The 22,573-nt window shown below is 42.0% G+C and overlaps 1 protein-coding gene across 1 annotated transcript in view; it reads right to left on the reverse strand.

Annotated features, from left to right (window-relative positions):
• pfn2a (profilin 2a) overlaps positions 1 to 22,573 on the reverse strand; it is a 30,576-nt gene that overhangs the window by 3,916 nt on the left and 4,087 nt on the right. Inside the window, exon 2 of the mRNA XM_078410456.1 lies at positions 2,606 to 2,798. Coding sequence (XP_078266582.1) covers positions 2,606 to 2,798 — 193 coding nt within the window. The remainder of the gene's footprint in view (positions 1 to 2,605; positions 2,799 to 22,573) is intronic.

Below are 22,573 nucleotides of genomic sequence, written 5' to 3' on the forward strand. Positions count from 1 at the left end.
GTATAATTAAGGACCTGACATAAGAAGCTTATTCTTCAGGCAAGTTGTAGATCAATGAACACAAATAGCATTCATAAGACAGTGTGATAAAACCCAACAAATCTTAGGTTCCAATTACTTGAACAGTTTTTGATTATTGCCCTGCTGACATTTACAGCATCCTTTGATAAACAAGATCAGCATGAGAATACATAATGGCAATCTTGCCCAAAACACCCTTATTCAGCTAATAATTTTAAAAGGCTGACACTAAGCAAGGCTTTCAAGCAAAGAAAATTAATAGCAACCATGGAATAAAATACCTTACTAAATGAATTAAATTTTACCACAGCCAATGTTACCTCCTTCCTCCATTCGGAGATCGAAAAAATGCATCCTTGCATGAACACAAGTCTCATTATAGCTCAATTCCAATACTAGAATTTTTTGGGGTAGGGGATTCAACTTCCAACAAGGTGCTTAAGATTTTAAAGTGGCCAACATTTCTCTCTTCAGCTTAATTTCCTCTTCAGCTGTTTTTGAGTCTCATTTGCTTCAACTATTTCAACCTTTCCAACAGCTTTTGCTTTTTCCCCACAAAAATTGGGATCAAATTAAAGTTCTACCAACAGAAGCATCTTGCAAAATGTTACTGTTGCAACACTTAATAGGCAATTTGAATGACATCAAGATCATGGTCATTTTGTGGAACATAGGGGATGAAATTGTCAAATTTCAATAAATCCAACCCTTTTAAGGCCAATAACAAGCATAACAGATTCATAAACCCGCCATTAGCTTTTGGCAGTCTTAAACCACCCTTTTATCTCTCCACCCCCCCAACCTTCATTTCAGCTTTCATAGCTTAAACCATTGAAAATGCACGGCAACAATATTGGGTTGTACTGACATGGGCAACAATTATCAAATAACACTTGCAGTGCACATTGTTTAAACAAAGAAAACAAATCTGGGTATACAAAGATCTTTGGAGATTTCAGCCAGTTTGTTGCTCAAAATAATGCAAGTTTAATGTTATCCACCAACTAAACCGATTCAACATAGAAGATTATAGATTTTCAAATACTTGAGGTTTTATAGGCAATGAACTAAAGGATTTATGAAGTGCAACATTTTAAATATCCAAGTCAGAAGGCAGATATCTGCCCAACTCCCTGACTACATAGCAGTATTTTGCAGTTGATTTCAGTTGCATTTGTCTAATGCCCAGGTTATTGACTGAAACTAAGTAACAGTAATGTCATTGCAAGTTGAAGGTATTCAGTTAGACACTTAACTTGGGCTTTGACATGGTTCTGTGGTAAAACTGTGCTGGAAGGTTAGATCGCACGGCATCCAGGGAGAGCTAGCTGCTTGGATATTGAATTAAGTTCATGGAAGTAAGCTGAGGGTGGTGGTGGAAGGTTGTGCATGATAGAGTTAGTGTGTAGGGATTGCTGGTCGGTGCAGACTCAATGGGCCAAACCGCCTGTTTCTGCGCTGTATTTCTAAACTAAACTACATTAGTTGTGGTTAAAACAAAGATGCAAAAATAACAAAATGGTGGACATATCAGGCGGGCAGGCATTGGTTATGGAGAGACTTTCAAATCTATGACCATGTTGCACAAGTTCTGGTGAAAGATCAGTGACTTATTCATCTCACCTAACCAAAGTATTACCTAACCAAAGTACCTGAAGAGCTGTCCAACAATATGTATAAAGGTCAATGATTCTGACGCCTCCAACGTTTGCAACATAAAGTCATGAATGTGATTTTATTTCCACATTTTCATAGGTGGATGCAACTGTAAAGGGTTTAATAACATCCAAGCCACTAGAGAATGCTCAACTAATATCGACCTTTTGAAAGATCCACCCCTTCTACTATCAGTAGTGTGACAAATTACCAGAAAACAAGGTAGGCTGAAATTTCATGATGCATAGTCTGGTAAATAACAAGCAGCCCAACTGAATCTTACAAACCCTCAGACCCAACCGACCTCAGAAAAAGCAGCAATGCCAGACCAGTAGGTACTAGTTCTATACTCTAGTGTTCTCAGTTATAGTGCAAAGTTCAATGGCAAGTGCCTGATTCCTACTTGTAAATGTCATGTTTCACAACTTTCATGCTTGGATATGCATGTAAAATGACATTTGCTACATTTATGCAGGTAAACAGTCAGACTGCTAAAGAACAGATGGAAAAACACCAACATTCAGGCTATTCCACAGGAATCTTAATTTATATAACAGATAAAATTGGAAAATGTTTGTTACTTGGCCATCATTATAATTTTTAATGAGCAAATAAATGGCATGGGCAAAACTAAAATAACTCCTATATAGGAAATAAACATGCCTAGACAGATTCCATTATTTCACAAGAGGGAAAAGTAGACAATCCTTTAGTTTTGAAGTCAAACTTGAGTGAAATTACTTGTCCAATAGAATGGGAAAACCCATTAGATCATTGTTTTTCCTCATTGTTATATCACTATGCCTTTTTATACAAATGTTAATGAAATTATACATTAAAACAATTTTTTAAAACATTACAAGTTTATTATGAGGTTCAATATTTAATTAAATGAACAACCAAAACGTGTTAGATCTGCAGCACTCACTTCTGCCAGCTCTGCCTACAGAAACATTGTACGTTGGTTCCCCAGCTTGGCTCTTTGTCCTGATGTCCATTGTGAAGTCACCGTCAATAAACAGGCTATCTCTGATAACAGAGCATTTCCTTCCTCCCAGGACCATGCCATTGGTGAAGAAACTTTGACGATCCTTTCCAACCAGCACATCTATTTCTGGAGGCTGTATATGAAAAACACCACTGTTAATAGACAATAGACAATAAGTGCCGGAGTAGGCCATTCGGCCCTTCGAGCCAGCACCATCATTCAATGTGATCATGGCTGCTCATTCTCAATCAGTACCCCGTTCCTACCTTCTCCCCATACCCCGACTCTGCTATCCTTAAGAGCTCTATCTAGCTGTCTCTTGAATGCATTCAGAAAATTGGCTTCCATTGACTTCTGAGGCAGTGAATTCCAGATTTACAACTCTGACTGAAAAAGTTTTTCCTCATCTCCGTTCTAAATGGCCTACCCCTTATTCGTAAAATGTGGCCCCTGGTTCTGGACTCCCCCAACATTGGGAACATGTGTCCTGCCTCTAGCGTGTCCATCCCCTTAATAATCTTATGTTTCGATAAGATCCCCTCTCATCCTTCTAAATTCTAGTGTATACAAGCCTAGCCGCTCCAGTCTTTCAACATACGACAGTCCCGCCATTCCGGGAATTAACCTAGTAAACCTACGCAGCATGCCCTCAATAGCACGAATATCCTTCCTCAAATTTGGAGACCAAAACTGCACACAGTACTCCAGGTGCGGTCTCACTAGGGCCCTATACAACTGCAGAAGGACCTCTTTGCTCCTATACTCAACTCCTCATGTTATGGCCAACATTCCATTGGCTTTCTTCACTGCCTGCTGTACCTGCATGCTTCCTTTAAGTGACTGATACACTAGGACACCCAGATCTCGTTGTACATCCCCTTTTCCTAACTTGACACCATTCAGATAATAATCTGCCTTCTTATTCTTACCACCAAAGTGGATAACCTCACACTTATCCACATTAAACTGCATCTGCCATGCATCCGCCCACTCACACAACCTGTCCAAGTCACCCTGCAACCTCATAGCATCTTTCTCACAGCTCACACTACCACCCAGCTTTGTATCATCTGCAAATTTGCTAATAGTACTTTTAATCCCTTCATCCAAGTCATTAATGTATATTGTAAATAGCAGCGGTCCCAGCACCAAGCCTTGCGGTACCCCACTAGTCACTGCCTGCCATTCTGAAAGGGACCCATTTATCCCCACTCTTTGCTTTCTGTCTGTCAACCAATTTCCTATCCATGTCAGTACCCTACCCCCAATACCATGTGCTCTAATTTTGCCCACTAATCTCCTATGTGGGACCTTGTCGAAGGCTTTCTGAAAGTTGAGGTACACCACATCCACCGGCTCTCCCAGTCAATTTTCCTAGTTACATCCTCAAAAAAATTCCAGAAGATTAGTCAAGCACGATTTCCCCTTCGTAAATCCATGCTGACTCGGAACGATCCTGTTAGATTGTACTGCTCAGAATGCACATGAAATGTGAATCACATTACAACAGGCAGCAGCAAAATGCAATAATCTTCAAATGCCAAGTATTATACATTTATTACAAAAACGTTAGTCCTCTATTAGCTATAAATTATACAAAAATGTAGGTTTTAAAAACTTTTTGGAAGGAGGATGGGGTGCAAGGTAGAGCAAGGAGGAGAGAGTTCTTTAAAGAGAAAAGAAGGCTCTGGGGCAGAAGAGTACGAGTCATATCTAAAATAACCTTTTCTCTTCACCCTCCCTCTCTCCAACCTCTCCCCTCAATCTGGCACAAAAGAATAGTTTGGGAGCAACTCTTATGGCAAGAATCAACTCAAAAATATAAATTTCCAGTATAAAAGCAAGCAAACCTGCTAACATTTTGTATCAATAGACCCAGAGTTAATTTTAACAGATACTAAATAAACCTGGCCAAATCCCACAAGCCCATATCCTAACATCCAGGAAACTGATACTACTAACAACTATCCACACTGAGTAGCAAAAACATTACATGGCAAGAGACCTATTTTTGCTAGATGGCAATCCTTCATTATTAGTGTAAAAATAGATCTGAAGGGTGCAATTATGGCATCAGACTTACATGGCAGCTATGTCCTTCAAAATGCTTTCCAGACAACCAAAAAACTGAAAAGGCTAGGCTGCTTTACAATTTGACAAATGCCAAGATTGTTCTTTTTTAATGCCCAGAGCATCTGGGCATGAATGGCACACTAGCAGAGATGCTACCTCTCAATGCCATAAATCAAGGTTCATTTCAGACATTGAAACTATATGGTGTTAAGTATTTTCTTCCTACAACTGCATGGATTTCCACCATGTCCCATAGAGGTATAGGCTGGTAGGTTTACTGGCCATTCAAGTGTTTCTGGTATGCAGGAGTCGATGGGAATGAGGGGATAAAAATGGGATTAGTGTAAATGGATACTTGGTCAGCACTGACAGTGGGCAAAGGGGCAGTCTGTGATGATTTCTCAAAACATAATTCATTTAAATTAATGCCAGAAAGAGACCAGAACACACGAAGCAGTCATTATACTGGTTAAAGACAAAAAGCTGGAGTAACTCAGCGGAAGAGGCAGCATCTCTGGAGAGAAGGAATGGGTGACGTTTCGGGTTGAGACCCTTCTTCAAACTGGTTAGGGATAAGGAAAACAAGAAATATGGACGGTGATGTGGAGAGATAAAAAACAATTAAAGATATGCTAAAAAGTAATGATGATAAAGGAGATAGGCCATTGTAAGCTGTTTGTAGGGTGAAATTGAGAAGCTAGTGCGACTTGGATGGGGGAGGGATAGAGAGGGAATGTCAGGGCTACCTGAAGCGAGAGGCCCATATCACTAGGCCCTCATTCTTTAGGGAGCAGGAGTTCCCTCTCCCATCATAAATGAGGCCCTCACTCGTGTCTCCTCGGTACCCTGCAGCTCCACCCTTGCTCCCTTAGTTGCAACAGAGACCGAGTCCTCCTGGTCCTTACCTTCCACCCCATCAGCCGTCGCATATAACACATAATCCTCCGAAATTTCCGCCAACTCCAACAGGATCCCACCACTAGCTACATTTTCCCATCTCCATCCCTGTCCGCCTTCCATCCGAGACCATTCCCGGCACAATTCCCTGGTTAACATCCCTTCCTACCCAAACCACCCCCGCCCCAGATATCTTCCCCTGCAACCGCAGAAGATGCAACACCTGTCACTATACCTCCTCCCTCGACTCTGTCCAGGGACCCCAACAGGTTGGGCAGAGGTTCACTTGCACCTCATCTACGGTATCCGTTGTTCAAGATGTGGACTCGTACATTGGCGAGACCAAACACAGACTGGACAATCGGTTCACAGAACACTTTCGCACAGCCCGTGTGAACTAACCTGATCTCCCGTTTGCTGGACACTTTAATTCTCCTTCCCATTCCTACACAGGCCTTTTTGTCCTTGGTCTCCTCCATTTTCAGAGCGAGACTAAACACAAATTGGAAGAACAGTATCTCATACTTCGCTTAGGCAGCTTACAGCTCAGTGGTATGAACATTGATTTCTCACTTCAGGTAACCCTGGCATTCCCTCCATCCCTCCCCACCCAAGTCGTACTATCTTCTCATTTTCATCCTACAAACAGCTTACAATGGCCTGCTTCCTTTATCATTACTTTTTCTGCATATCTTTCATTCATTGTTCTTTGTCTCTCCATATCACCGTCTATATCTCTAATTTCCCTTATCCCTGACCAGTCTGAAGGGTCTCGACCCGAAACGTCGCCCATTCCTTCTCTCCAGAGATGTTGCAAGTCCCACCGAATTACTCCAGCTTTTTGTGTCTATCTTCGGTTTAAACCAGCATCTGCAGTTCCTTCTTGCACATTACACTGGTTAAAATGGTTAACCAAGCAGTACACTTTAAACACGAGTCAATAGTCTGGCTTTTATAACACATCCTTCGGATTCAGTAGAGGAATGACCTCAAGGTCTCTTTGCTACTGATACCCAACCTTCCACAATCAAATGTTTAGAATTAAGATCTAGCCAAGACTAACTTTGCTCACCCTTTCCCACTACTGCATTGAGATAACGGAGATAAACAGTATAGGAAAATAACTGCAGATGCTGGTACAAATCGAAGGTATCAAATACCTTCTTCAGTCTGATGAAGGGTCTCGACCCGAAATGTCACCCATTCCCTCTCTCCTAGATGTTGCCTGACCTGCTGAGTTACTCCAGCATTTTGTGATAACTGAGATAAATGATCTCAAAAAGGAAGCAGATCCATCCATGACAAAAAGATAACTAAAATTTAAATTATTCAGCTAGCTGAACCAATTCCTGTATATCTATCATTCTCACTAGTTAAGAGCACTGCAGATCAGCTAACTAGACAGTTTATTACAAAAATAATTTATGGACTGGAATATTTGATTTGATTGAATGTATCATTCAAAGAAAACACCAAAAGATGTCAAAGTTAAGGATATAGGGGAAAAAACATTCTTTTAAGGATATAGGGAAAAAAACTGTGTTGCGTAAGTTCACGAGGTTAATTCCCGGGATGGCGAGTCTGTCATATGTTGAAAGAATGGAGCGACTGGGCTTGTATACACTGGAATTTAGAAAGATGAGAGAGGATCTTATTGAAACATAAGATTGAGGGATTGGACACACTAGAGGCAGGAAACATGTTCCCGATTTTGGGGGAGTCCAGAACCAGGGGCCACAGTTTAAGAATAAGGGGTAGGCCATTTAGAACGGAGATGAGGAAGAGCTTTTTCAACCAGAGTTGTGAATCTGTGGAATTCTTTGCCTCAGAAGGCAGTGGAGGCCAATTCTCTGGATGCTTTCAAGAGAGAGTTAGATAGAGGGGTCAAAGGATATGGGGGGGAAGGCAGGAACGGGGTACTGATTGTGGATGATCAGCCATGATCATAGTGAATGGTGGTGCTGGTGCGAAGGGCCGAATGGCCTACTTCTGCACTTATTATCTATTATTCTATTGTAATCACCATAGGCTAGTAGTCATCAAATCACAAAAATACATGCACTTGCAGCAACTTTGCAGCTCAAAGCAATTACTGTACAACACCAAGTTCTTAGAATATTTAAATCTATTGGTTAAACTGCTCCTTTAAATGTTTTTTGGAAATTTTATTCTTCCCACAGACAGCTGGAAAGAGACCATTTGATCCAGTTTTGGGGCAACAAAGCCCAATTTTGAAATATCACAACCCCACAAAACGTAGGGTAACATTGTTAATGATTGCTCCAAAAGATGAACTCTCAATAAGATACAGGATTTTTCTATTACATCAGACCATCATGCAAATTGGTCTTTTACTCAATTGGCCGTTAACTTAAGTGACTGATTTTCATATGAATAATGAAATACCATTTTAGCAAAGTCTCTGTAAACATTCACACAGTCAAAGGGATTAGATAACTGTTTAAATACCAATGCGCTTAATTTGAGTCTTGTGAAACAAAGCCAGGCGCAGAAGCACATCCCAACAATTTACCCTCCATCTGATCTCAAATTGGATTATCAATATGTAGGTGGTAAAGAGACTCCCTTTAGCTGAGAAGCATTTTGCTTGAACACACAATTGCAGATCTTTTATCCTTAATCTGTAATTATCAAGAACCCTTTGCTTTCATGAAGATCCAAACAAGCTGCCAAAGCCCAACATGTTTTCAATCATTCGTGTAAAGGTGCGACCACAAACACATCTACGAGTTGATTTAAACTTTCCCAAAAGGCAACTTTTAACCAAATTGTTCTGCATCATTCAATACACAAGAACTATTTTGATCAAATGAAACAAGCTTCCCAATGGTTTCTTAAAAATTTAATGCACACTCCAACTTCTGTGGTATCGAGCATTCATCTGTAATTATCACGATTGACAGATTCTTGATTAGTAAAGGTGTCAGGGGTTACATGAAGAACGCAGGAGAATGAGGTTGAGAGAGAAAGATAGATCAGCCATGATCGAATGGTGGAGTAGACTTGATAGGTCGAATGGCCTAATACTGATCCAAGAATTTATGAACCAAGTCCCATTTCAAAAACCGTTTTCACAATTCAGTAGATACTCGATACATTTCATTATGCCCTAATTGATATTTTTAAATATTTTTAATATGTGCCCCATCTTGCCAGATAGATACATGCATCCACCCTGAAAGATAGGCAGTATATTAATTTTTGCACTGCCCCCCCCCCCGTAATTTATATTCCTAAAATAATCTTGGCAATTTTTCTGGATGACAGCTCAAGGTCAAATGTTACAGCTTGAAATATGTGGATCTTTTGCCAGTTCTGTACAGTTCTAATGCATCGCAACACAGTACTAATGTGCCAAGCTGGGGAGTAGGAAGCCTTTTATATCCAGATCCTCAGTTTTATATCAGGAATGGTCAACATATGCAATCCCATCCATTTGAAGTGGGTTACTAATGTTGATGTGCTGAAAGTATAGATGCAGAAAATTAGTTTGAAAACTTCGATGGGAAACTGACAATGTCAGTAGGTGACTCCAGGGCTTCAACATTCAACAGAGCCATATTTGCAAATTGACAAAGCAGCCAAATGTGTCAAAATTTAGAATTGCATGGTCACACAGTGAAGCCGATGGCAAAGTTCAGGGTCAAGCATGTGCAACTGGCCAGATCAAGAACAAACCAACCTATTATAAATAGCACATTATCAGCAAAAGGTTACATTGGACTTGAAGGACATTTGGCTCAGCTTTGCCTCAGTATTTTCAAACCTCACAGTAACACTATTGCTTTATTACCGAATTAACAAATACAATTTCACATGTATCATTTGCATGTCGGCACGGTAGCGCAGCGGTAGAGTTGCTGCTTTACAGCGAATGCAGCGCCGGAGACTCAGGTTCGATCCTGACTACGGGTGCTGCACTGTAAGGAGTTTGTACGTTCTCCCCGTGACCTGCGTGGGTTTTCTCCGAGATCTTCGGTTTCCTCCCACACTCCAAAGACGTACAGGTATGTAGGTTAATTGGCTGGGTAAATGTAAAAAATTGTCCCTAGTGGGTGTAGGATAGTGTTGATGTACGGGGATCGCTGGGCGGCACGGACTTGGTGGGCCGAAAAGGCCTGTTTCCGGCTGTATATATATGATATGATATGATATGATATGATATGTCATGCGACAGAGATGGAGTGTGTGGCTCGAGTAATGAAGCTTATGATCTTGAGATATCTAATACAACATACAACACCCATTTCTGCTTTCCCCAAACAAACTGATTGATGAGTCTGTTTATACCACCTGCTAATGGCTTTCCCAGTTTTCCTGCGGATACACGATAAACATATCTATGTCAAATCACATGAATGTCTTCATATGTCCATGGAGTATTAGACTCACTGATACTTTTCCAAATCAAACCTATTGATACTATTCCAAAAGATTAATGCAACTGTATATCTTTGGAATCTTGCATCGTAAACCTCATCAGTCTTCCACCTTTAGGATCCTGTATCAGTCTTGCAGACATTCTAGATCCTTGGAATTTATGTACAGGAAAAATAAGTCTACAGAGGATGACTTATCTCTTCCATTGGATCACCTTGACAATAAAAATACTATGTCAGTTGTCAGTATTCAGTGATTAGCTTGGCCTTCAACACCACAATACCAAATACACTCAACCCTGAATTACTGGACTTCAGCCTTGGGAGTGGGGGACTCCTTTTACAACTGGCTCCTGGGCTCAGTTAGAATTTGTTCACATTTGCTCGACCCCGATCCTCAATACTGGCACCCCTCAGGTTTATGTATTCAGTCCCCTTGCACTGCCCTCTCTATATCCATGACTGCGTGGCCAAATAAGATGCCAACTCGTTCTTGAAATTTGCTGATGATACCATTGTTGGTCAGATCAACACCAGTAAGACATAGAACAGGAAAGATCGAAAACCTTGCGTCATGGTGTTAAGACAACCACCTAGACCTTAACTTTAACAAGAGGAAAGAGTTGGTTGTTAAGCCAAGGAAGAGTGGTGAACAGACCAGCCCATCATGGTTTAGTCACTTCCTTCCACTCAGTCCATCTTCATCGTGTGTCACATAGAGCAGCTGAACATATCAGCAAGTATGCATGTAACACTGGCTACTTGTTTCTCTACTTTCTCAAAGCAGTAGCTTGAAAGCTCAGATGTCCAGACTCTTCCCAAAGAACCAACAGATTCTTCCCCACAGCTGTTCCACTCTTAAATCATTACCCTTTCCACACTTCCTTCACAGAGGTACTGCCATGTCCTCTCGATTCTACCTCTGTTGCACTTTACTTTTTTGCACTATAATCTTGCACCATTCTGCTGTTTTGTACATTGTGTTTATTGGTGTTTAAAATTGCAAGTACATTATTTGTGAACAAGGAATGTCATTGAAACCACATATATGGCAATTCTCAACTTGCTCTGACATTGAATAACTTAAATTCCATTCACTTCCTCCAGATGAAAGTTATAGCCATGGCAGGGCACTCACATGGACCAAAAGCTGCCTATGCTCATCTATTTGCAGGTTATGTGGAACAATCTGTTTCTATCCTCTCAGGCTCACTCACATACATGTTCCTACTACATTGGTGGCTGCATTGTTAGTCTCCCACACTCGTGCAGGAAACACTCAATTTCAATTTGTTGCACATTACTTCAGAAAGGTAGGTGTACAGGCCCCAGTCAGCATCAATAGCACCAAATGCATCATAGAAATTACCCTACTAGAATATATCACAGCTTGGTTGGCTCTACCCATGACTGCAAGGAATTGTGGAGTTTTAGATGTAACCCAGCCCATCTCAAACCAGCTTCTTCCCTCCTTCCCCCCCGCCCCCAATCGACTGCTTCTAGACTTCAACCTACCATAGTAAAGCAGACAACATAATTAAGAACCATTTTCACCCCAGTCATTCCCTCTTCTCCCCTCTCCCGTTTGGCAGAGGATATAAAAACCTATATATTCTGCACTCAGGGATTTGTCTCCTTGCATTACCTGTTGTACTTGTGTATGGCTTGATTATACTCGTGTATAGTATAATTTGATACCAGATACTATGCAAATAGTATTTTTCACTTTCTTAATACAGGAGTCATCAATAAACCAATACCATTAAACCAATACCATATCAACACTGCCATCACATTGACATTCATTTTCTGGACCTGTCCCTCAACTCAAGAGATGACTTGCTACTAAACATCTACTACATGTCTATTGCCTGCCTCACCCATCTCAACTACTTTTAGTTCTGCTTTGCGTCCTGCAAGAGGAGGTCTATTCCATTCTTCTAGTTCTTCCATCTCCGTTATATTTGCGCAAATGAGAAAACGAGACGCTAGAGCGACTTGGGAGGGGGAGGGATAGAGAAAGAGGGTGTCTACCAAGATTGAGATGCGTGCAAGAGCAATTTCTATTAAAAAATGGTTTTATCATAACCTATTCCTACATGATAGGGCCTCCATCTGTCAAGTCTTGATTGCATTAAGAGGTAAATGTAAAAATTAATGCAGACCCACTTATCTGGGAGAGATACAAACAGTAAAAGGCAACTAAAAAGGCATTATGTTACAAAAACAGATGAAACATTTGTAAAGGACATACAACAAAAAAGACAGACATTAAAAGATCAAGGTGATCAGCTGCAATTGGTCTGAAACTCAGCAACTTTGCACACACCTTTTCATGGTTTCCCAAATTCTGAGAAGAAAAAGAATGAAATTGCTGTTAACAAAAATTAAAATAAATATACTTTAAATGGTCAGAGGTCAATTCAAAAGAATGGAGCCATGCTGCATGTTGCCACTGCTGGTATAAAGTTAAGGAGATGAGCATGTATCTGACCCATACTCACTGAATACCTATGGCCTCAAAAAGTAAATTCAAACACAGCGCAAAGTCAGACTTGAAGCTCATTTCAGACTTCATGCTGCAAGCCACATTTATGGAATTCCAAAATCTAGAGACCCCTGACTCCAAGTCCAAAGGATCTCGACCCAAAATGTCACCTATTCCTTTTTTCCAGAGTTGCTGTCCGACCCACTAAGTTACTCCAACTTTGTGTCTATCTTCAGTCCAAAATACAACGTTGACACAGCAGCTGGCCAGCACCCATCTGTGGATCCACTCACAAGTCCAAAGCATTCAAAAGCACATGGATCAAACTATTTCAGTAACAATGCAGATGTTGTATCCTTTAGCATACCAAAGTTCTCAACCTAGGGATAATTCTCTCAATTGAAGTGCTACCACTTCTCTTCACAATTTAAAAGGCATGGGGAAGAAACCATATTATAAATCTGTTAGCCCAACATTTGTTGGAACATTACTGCAATAGTATGATTGAACACTCAAAAGATCAGAATTTGCATGGATTTATGAAGAATACATCTGGATTGATGCATCCGAGTATCTCCTCTCCCTCAATGAAAAAGAAGAGAGTATTTGGATTGTTTTAGTCTTTAAGAAGTTTAATCATGAGTAGAACCAGGATTTTGCCATAAGTGCCACAAGTGCCTTTTTTGATGATTTCAGCAAGATAATGCCCTTTTCACGATCGAGTGCCTAAATCAGGCTTTTTTTGCCGTGTTAACGTAACTTACAAGAAAATTTCCACCACCAGGGGTGCCACCGTCAGTCGTTCATTCGTGGGTAGTGGACGAGGCCCCAGTCTTTTGCAGTCAGGCTGTAAGTGGGTATTGTGGTGATTGGAGAGGGGTGGGTGGGGAAGAGTTCAGTCTTTTCAGACTGGAGTCAGGCTGTGTGAAGTGTTGTTTGGGGAGGGTGGGGGGGGGGTACCAGGGTTAAGTTTCTGTTTATCGAACCTGCAGTAGAACTCGTTCAGGTCGTTGGTCAACTGACGATTGTCCAAGGAGCAAGTTTCCTCTTGTAGCTTGTGATTTCTTGCAAGCCCTTCCAAACTTAAGACGAGTCATTAGCTGAGAACTTGCTCCTCAATTTCTCAGAGTACCTTTCCTTGGCAGCACTGATTCCTCTTCTCAGCTTGTACTTGGTCTGCCTGTAGAGGTCTGAATCCCCGCTCCTGTAGGATCTACCCTTGCAAGCGTCAAAATGCCTAAAGTCAAGTCAACACCTTGTAAAAAACTGAACAATTTGGTGAGTGTACGGGAGTGATATATTCTCTACACTGTGTGCTGTTTTGCAAAGCTTATGAGAAAGCAGCAAATCATGATAATAAATATTTAGTCTCCCAGCATGTACAGACAGCTAAACACAAGTCGGCGGCAGAGAAACTGAAGGTGGGAAATACGCAAGCTTGTCTCCTCACATTTACAGCTGGCTCCAGTTGCAGCGGCACGTCCGGCAGCAGTTGCAGGTCCAGTTGCAGTTGCAGGTCCGGCAGCGCAGTGGTAGAGTTGCTGCCTTACAGCAAATGCAGCGCCGGAGACTCAGGTTCGATCCTGACTACGGGTGCTGTACTGCACGGAGTTTGTACGTTCTCCCTGTGACATGCGTGGGTTTTCTCCGAGATCTTCGGTTTCCCCCCACAGGTTAATTAGCTGAGCAAATGTAAAAATTGACCCTAGGGGTGAAGGATAGTGTTAATGTGCGGGGATCGCTGAGCGGCGCGGACCCGGTGGGCCGAAGGGCCTGTTTCTGCGCTGTATCTCTTAAAAAAAATCAAATCTGAGTTTGAGTGATCTGTACAAGGCATTCATTGATGCTGGAATTCCACTGTGGAAATTGGAAAACAAATCTCTGAGATTTTTTAGGGAAACACAGAGGAATATATACCGAGCGAGTCATCATTACGGAAAAATTATGTTGACAGCAACTTCAACATTGTTGTGCAGAAAATTAGAGATGAAGTTGCATGCAACAAAATATGGATCTCAATAGATGAGACAACCTATGCTGTGGGGAGATATGTTGCCAATGTGGTCATCGGTACACTGGAGGCAGATCAACAATCAAAGGAGTATATCAACATGAATATAGAGTCTGCAGCTTGTTTTGGGTATGCACCAGTGACCTCAGCTGGGGTAGAAAGAAGTTTTTCAGAACTGAAGCAAATTCGGTCTGGCAGACGGCATCGTTTAATACCAGACAATTTGAAAAAATGCTAGTAATTATGCACAACCAGGGAACTTTGGTCATTTAATGTAGTATACCTTTATATTATCATTTTTAACCATATTTTGGTGGTGGAAATACATGCCTTTAATGCCTTTTTTTGTCAATAAATGCCTTTTTCGTAATTTTATTATGCCTATTTGCCTGCCTATTTCAGAGATTTTTAGCACCTAAACATCCTGGCTCTAGTCATGAGGCTTCTGGCCACCTGACTGAAAACCACTAGCCATATAAAAACTACCAAACCAAAATAATTGAACTACCTAACCCTAACTATTCAAATTGGTTGGGCATGACCTATAACATCCCTCAATGATATTTTGGTGCCAAACAACAAACCATAAAAGAACTTGGATTACGGGATTGAAAGCCTCATAGCCAACTTTGCCTACAACACCAGAGTAGGTAGCACAGAAAGCATTAAAAAAATAAAGTGGTACTTCAAAGGGAATTAACTGAAAATAAAGTATTTTGCAGGTCAGACTATAGGACTAGAAGAATAATCTGAACAAGAGACTGAGATTGTCCAGAAGCGATGTCAAGAAGCACTTAAAGTATATAGGAAATTTGTAACTCTTCCTGAAAACTAAAGTCAATTCAACTTTATAATTTAAATCCAAATTACAAACCCTAACCAAACATGTTAAGGATCAGGAGAAAATTTCCAGTTTGTGGACTTTGCTCACAGATCATGCACGAGACTGAATAGCAGAACACCTTGAGCAACCTTTTCTGTTTCACTGCTATGGGAGAAGGAAATACAAAATTTTGTCAGTCATAGATTGGGAAGAGGTTTGAGTGAAGCACAGTAGATTAAAGCAAGCAGTCTGTTGTGCACAAAACAAATGCACTCAGTTATATGTAGCTATCCAGGTGTTCTTCAAACATGCGACAGCCCTCTCTACCTTTTTGAATTGAATAGGAATGTTGGTATCCTACCGCCACATTCAGGAAGTTTGCATACCCTACATAATAGGATAATTGTGATGATCAATTTTCTTCACTTTTAAACATTTTAAAATGTTCCCCCCACCAATCCCATCCATCTGCCAAATGATCCGAAAGGTACATTTTATTAACAAGTCACCAATAACTTGAATTTATAAATAAAAGGCAGGGAGAGCACAAAGCACCCAAGTTTGTTGATTGCAATAAAACGTCAGGGGGTCATGCTGTGGTGAAGATATGTGGACAATAATAGACAATAGGTGCAGGAGGAGGCCATTCGGCCCTTCGAGCCAGCACCGCCATTCAATGTGATCATGGCTGATCATTCTCAATCAGTACCCCGTTCCTGCCTTCTCCCCATAACTCCTGACTCCGCTATCCTTAAGAGCTCTATCCAGCTCTCTCTTGAATGCATTCAGAGAATTGGCCTCCACTGCCTTCTGAGGCAGAGAATTCCACAGATTCACAACTCTCTGACTGAAAAAGTTTTTCCTCATCTCAGTTCTAAATGGCCTACCCCTTATTCTTAAACCGTGGCCCCTTGTTCTGGACTCCAACATTGGGAACATGTTTCCTGCCTCTAACGTGTCCAACCCCTTAATAATCTTATACGTTTTGATAAGATCTCCTCTCATCCTTCTAAATTCCAGTGTATACAAGCCTAGTCGCTCCAGTCTTTCAACATATGATAGTCCCGCCATTCCGGGCATTAACCTAGTAAACCTACGCTGCACGCCCTCAATAGCAAGAATATCCTTTGTCAAATTTGGAGACCAAAACTGCACACAGTACTCCAGGTGCGGTCTCACTAGGGCCACGTACAACTGCAGAAGGACCTCTTTGCTCCTATACTCAACTCCTCTTGTTATGAAGGCCAACATTCCATTGGCTTTCTTCACTGCCTGCTGTACCTGCATGCTTCCTTTCTGTGACTGATGCACTAGGACACCCAGATCTCGTTGTACGTCCCCTGTTCCTAACTTGACACCATTCAGATAATACTCTGCCTTCCTAATCTTACCACCAAAGTGGATAACCTCACTTATCCACATTAAACTGCATCTGCCATGCATCCGCCCACTCACACAACCTGTCCAAGTCACCCTGCAACCTCATAGCATCTTCCTCACAGTTCACACTACCACCCAGCTTTGTATCATCTGCAAATTTGCTAATGGTACTTTTAATCCCTTCATCCAAGTCATTAATGTATATTGTAAATAGCTGCTGTCCCAGCACCGAGCCTTGCTGTACCCCACGAGTTACTGCCTGCCATTCTGAAAGGGACCCATTTATCCCCACTCTTTGCTTTCTGTCTGTCAACCAATTTTCTATCCATGTCAGTACCCTACCTCCAATACCATGTGCTCTAATTTTGCCCACTAATCTCCTATGTGGAACCTTGTCAAATGCTTTCTGAAAGTCAAGGTACACCACATCCACCGGTTCTCCCCTGTCAATTTTCCTGGTTACATCCTCAAAGAATTCCAGAAGATTAGTCAAGCATGATTTCCCCTTCGTAAATCCATGCTGACTCGGAACAATCCTGTTACTACTATCCAAATGCTCCGCAATTTCGTCTTTTATAATTGACTCCAGCATCTTCCCCACCACTGATGTCAGACTAACTGGTCTATAATTTCCCGTTTTCTCTCTCCCTCCTTTCATAAAAAGTGGGACAACATTAGCTACCCTCCAATCCACAGGAACTGATCCTGAATCTATAGAACATTGGAAAATGATCACCAATGCATCCACAATTTCTAGCGCCACCTCCTTAAGTACTCTGGGATGCAGACCATCAGGCCCTGGGGATTTATCAGCCTTCAGTCCCATCAGTCTACCCAACACCATTTCCTGCCTAATGTGGATTTCATTCAGTTCCTCTGTCACCCTAGGATCTCTGGCCACTAGAACATCTGGGAGATTGCTTATATCTTCCTTAGTGAAGACAGATCCAAAGTACCGGTTCAACTCATCTGCCATTTCCTTGTTTCCCATAATAAATTTCCCCGCTTCTGTCTTCAAGGGACCCACATTTGCCTTGACTATTTTTTTCCTCTTTACATACCTAAAAAAGCTTTTACTATCCTCCTTTATATTATTGGCTAGTTTACCCTCGTACCTTATCTTTTCTCCCTGTATTGCCTTCTTAGTCCTCTTCTGTTGCTCTTTAAAAGAGTCCCAATCCTCTGGCTTCCCACTCTTCTTTGCTTTGTTGTACTTCTGCTCTTTTATTTTTATGCTGTCCTTGACTTCCCTTGTCAGCCACGGGTGTCTCTTACTCCCCTTGGAATCTTTCCTCCTCTTTGGGATAAATTGATCCTGCAACTTCTGCATTATTCCCAGGAATACCTGCCATTGCTGTTCCACCATCTTCCCTGTGAGGGCCTCCTCATAGAATATTGACTCTAGTAGAATATGGACTCTAGTAGAATATTGACGTTGAGCAAGTGGGTGGTAATTTGATAAATTAAGTTTAATGTGGAAAAATGAGAGGTAATGCAGTTTGGTTCAAGGAAAAGACAGATTAGTTTTCAACAAGTAGGCTGCAGATGAACCTATGGTTCCTGTGCACAAAAAAGGTTAATGTGCAGGTGCAGCAGGTAATTAAAGCAATTCTCAAATCACTCTGCACAACCCTACCTCAGCATTGAACTACTATAGCCCTACACTTCTATGGTTCCTCTACATACTAGGGTTTTTGCACTATCAACCTAGTTTACTTGGAATAACTGATAACTTGCTTATTTTTTAAAATGTTTTGTTGTTGCTGCATCTAATGCGCCTGTAAAGCTGCAAGAAAGAATTTCAGTGTTCTAATTCTGTGAAGAATTAGAACAATTCTTGACTTCAGTGAAGAGTCAGACCCAAAATGTCCAGGTATTCAACCCAGATCTGGGAGAATGTGCAAGGTTGCATATTTTAGTTCATATCTTCAAGTTCAAAAACCTGACCAGGAAGAGATGAAAGCTATTACTTGGAAGAAGACCACCAAAAAAAGAACTGCTAGACTCAAGCAATTCAATTGTGTAAAAATAATCTCACAAACTGAAAACTAAAAGCAGAAATTCACTAGAATGAATTTCAACATCAGTTGACTTTTGAAAATAGGCCAAGAAAGACTGGCCATAATCAGAATGAGAGAATCTTAAGGCAAAATGTACAGTACCCTCCACAATGTTTGGGACAAAGACCCATCCTTTATTTATTTGCCCCTGTACTCCACAATTTGAGATTTGTAATAGAAAAAAAATAAACATTTAAATCTCATGTGGTTAAAGTGCACATTGTCAGGTTTTAATAAAGGCCAGTTTTATACATTTTGGTTTCACCATGTAGAAATTACAACAATTTATACAGAGTCCCCCATTTCAGGGCACCATAATGTTTGGCCACAGCAATGTCATGTAAATGAAAGTAGTCATGTCTAGTATTTTGTTGCATATCCTTTGCATGAAATGACTGCTTGAAGTCTGTGAATCAAGGACAAAACCAGTTTCTGGTGTCTTCTCTGGTGTTGCTCTGCCAGGCCTGTATTGCAGCCATCTTTAGTTTATGCTCAGTTTAGGGGCCAGTCCCCTCCAGTTTTCTCTTCAGCATATAAAAGGCATGCTCAATTGGGTTCAGATCAGGTAATTGACTTGGCCACTCAAGAATTGACCATTTTTTAGCTTTGAAAAACTCCTTTGCTGCTTTAGCAGTATGTTTGGGATCATTGTCTTGCTGCAGAATGAACCGCCAGCCAATGTTTTGAGGCATTTGTTTGAACTTGAGCAGATAGGATGTGTCTATATACTTCAGAATTCATTATGTTACTACCATCAGCAGTTGTATCATCAATGACAATAAATGAGCCAGTATCTTCAGCAGCCATATATGCCCAGGCCATAGCACCCCCACCAACGTGTTTCACAGATGAGGTGGTATGCTTTGGATCTTGAGCAGTTCCTTCCCTCCTCCATACTTTGCTCTTGTCATCACTCTGATATAAGTTAATCTTCATCTCATCTGTCCACCTTTTTCCAGAACTGTGGTTGTTCTTTTAAGTACATCTAACCTGGCCATCCTAGTTTTGCAGCAAACCAGTGGTTTGCATCTTGCAGTGTAGCCTCTGAATTTCTGTTCATGAAGTCTTCTGCGGACAGTGGTCATTGACAAATCCACACCCGACTCCTGAAGAGTGTTGCTGATCTGTCGGACAAGTGTTTGGGGATTTTGTTTATAATAAAGTAAATCCTTCTGTCCTCAACTGTGGAGGTCTTTCTTGGCCTGCCAGTCCCTCTGTGATTAGTAAGTTCACCAACAATTGATTTTGGTAAGTCTAATGTTTGGCTGATGTCTCTAACAGTTTTATTCTTGTTTCTCAGTCTCATAATGGCTTCGTTGACATTCTTTGGCACAACTTTGGTCCTCGTGTTGATAAATAAACAGCAATAAAGGTTTCCAAAGGTGATGGAAAGACTGGAGGAAAGACTAGGTGCTGAGAGCTCTCTTATACCTGCATTAAGGAGGCAATTAAACACACCTGAGCAATTACAAATGCCAGTGAAGCCATGTGTCCCAAACATTATGGTGCCCTGAAATGGAGGGACTATGTATAAACACAGCTGTAATTTCTACATGGTGAAACCAAAATGTATAAAAATGGCCTTTATTAAAATCTGACAATGTACACTTTAACCACATGTGATGTTTTCTATTACAGATCTCAAATTGTGGAGTACAGAGGCAAATAAATAAATGATGGGTCTTGGTCCCAAACATTATGGAGGGCACCGTAGAACTAACGTGGGGGTGTATATTTTTTTAGGATAAAAGAATCTTCCATAGTGAGATCAGAGAATTGTTTACTCAGAGGACTAAAAATCTTGCAAGATGTGAGGAACTGCAGATGCAGTTTTACAAAAAGATTAAGTGCAGGAGTATCTCAGCAGCTCAGGCAACATCTCTGGAGAACATGAATATGTGACATTTTGGGTTGGAACCCTTCTTCAGCCAAAAATATTTGTCATTTTCTATCTCTAGGCTATGAATGGGCATGAGTACAACCAAAGTACAATGCGAAGACCAACAAGGAAATTAAGAAGTGGGCCAATTGGAATAGAGGCAAACGGTTCTCCATAATTTTATGGACTAGCAGATTTAGCTTGAAAATCTATAAAGTCCCATCTGCTTCTCTATTGGCTTACTGTACAGAATTTAAAAACACAAGATAAAAGGAAAACTAATTGGGTAGTGCAGCTTTTAAAACTGTTGGCACACAATAGCAACCCAGATTCTGACCTCTGGTGCTGCATGGAGGTTGCATGCTTTCCCCAAGTACTTCAATTTCCTCACACATCCCAATAGATTGTCATTAGGTTGATTAACTACTGCGAAATTACCTCTCATGTGGGTGGATGACAAGCGAATTAGAGGGAGTCCATGCAAAAGTATAGATTTGAGAAGTAATGGAATGGGACAGATGGAAATGCTGCAACAGTGCAGACTCAAAGGGGCTCTCCCATACTATGAGAAATTGACTGATTAGAGAGGTTGCATGATCAAAAGCTGCCATGATTATTGGTTGGAGTATTCACATAGAAGATGTAATGAAAATGCAAAGTAATTTTGTGTAGTTGTTAATATGATTTGAAAATTTTAAATCTCATGTTCCAAAATGTCAATTCAACAATGCTGATTATGAATGGACACATTAGTTAGGGTTAATGATAATATTGCGTATTGAAGATGGCACAAAGCTTGTTGCAAGAATAAGGTTTTATAGTTTACAAATTAATTTTGACTATTATTCCACTTTCTCCCTCCAAAAGATCACAAAGTAGATTTAAGGGGGAGGGGGAGGAAAGAGGGGGAGGGGAGAAGGGGAGGGGAGAAGGGGAGGGGAGAAGGGGAGGGGAGAAGGAAGAGGGGGAGGGGAGAAGGAAGAGGGGGAGGGGGAAGGAAGAGGGGGAGGGGGAAGGAAGAGGGGGAGGGGGAAGGAAGAGGGGGAGGGGGAAGGAAGAGGGGGAGGGGGAAGGAAGAGGGGGAGGGGGAAGGAAGAGGGGGAGGGGGAAGGAAAAGGAAGAGGGGGAGGGGGAAGGAAGAGGGGGAGGGGGAAGGAAGAGGGGGAGGGGGAAGGAAGAGGGGGAGGGGGAAGGAAGAGGGGGAGGGGGAAGGAAGAGGGGGAGGGGGAAGGAAGAGGGGGAGGGGGAAGGAAGAGGGGGAGGGGGAAGGAAGAGGGGGAGGGGGAAGGAAGAGGGGGAGGGGGAAGGAAGAGGGGGAGGGGGAAGGAAGAGGGGGAGGGGGAAGGAAGAGGGGGAGGGGGAAGGAAGAGGGGGAGGGGGAAGGAAGAGGGGGAGGGGGAAGGAAGAGGGGGAGGGGGAAGGAAGAGGGGGAGGGGGAAGGAAGAGGGGGAGGGGGAAGGAAGAGGGGGAGGGGGAAGGAAGAGGGGGAGGGGGAAGGAAGAGGGGGAGGGGGAAGGAAGAGGGGAGGGGGAAGGAAGAGGGGAGGGGGAAGGAAGAGGGGAGGGGGAAGGAAGAGGGGAGGGGGAAGGAAGAGGGGAGGGGGAAGGAAGAGGGGAGGGGGAAGGAAGAGGGGAGGGGGAAGGAAGAGGGGAGGGGGAAGGAAGAGGGGAGGGGGAAGGTAGAGGGGAGGGGGAAGGAAGAGGGGAGGGGGAAGGAAGAGGGGGAAGGAAGAAGGGGAGGGGGAAGGAAGAAGGGGAGGGGGAAGGAAGAAGGGGAGGGGGAAGGAAGAAGGGGAGGGGGAAGGAAGAAGGGGAGGGGGAAGGAAGAAGGGGAGGGGAAGGAAGAAGGGGAGGGGGAAGGAAGAAGGGGAGGGGGAAGGAAGAAGGGGAGGGGGAAG

The sequence above is a fragment of the Rhinoraja longicauda genome, chromosome 13 (genome assembly GCF_053455715.1).
Source record: "Rhinoraja longicauda isolate Sanriku21f chromosome 13, sRhiLon1.1, whole genome shotgun sequence".
NCBI lineage: Eukaryota > Metazoa > Chordata > Chondrichthyes > Rajiformes > Arhynchobatidae > Rhinoraja > Rhinoraja longicauda.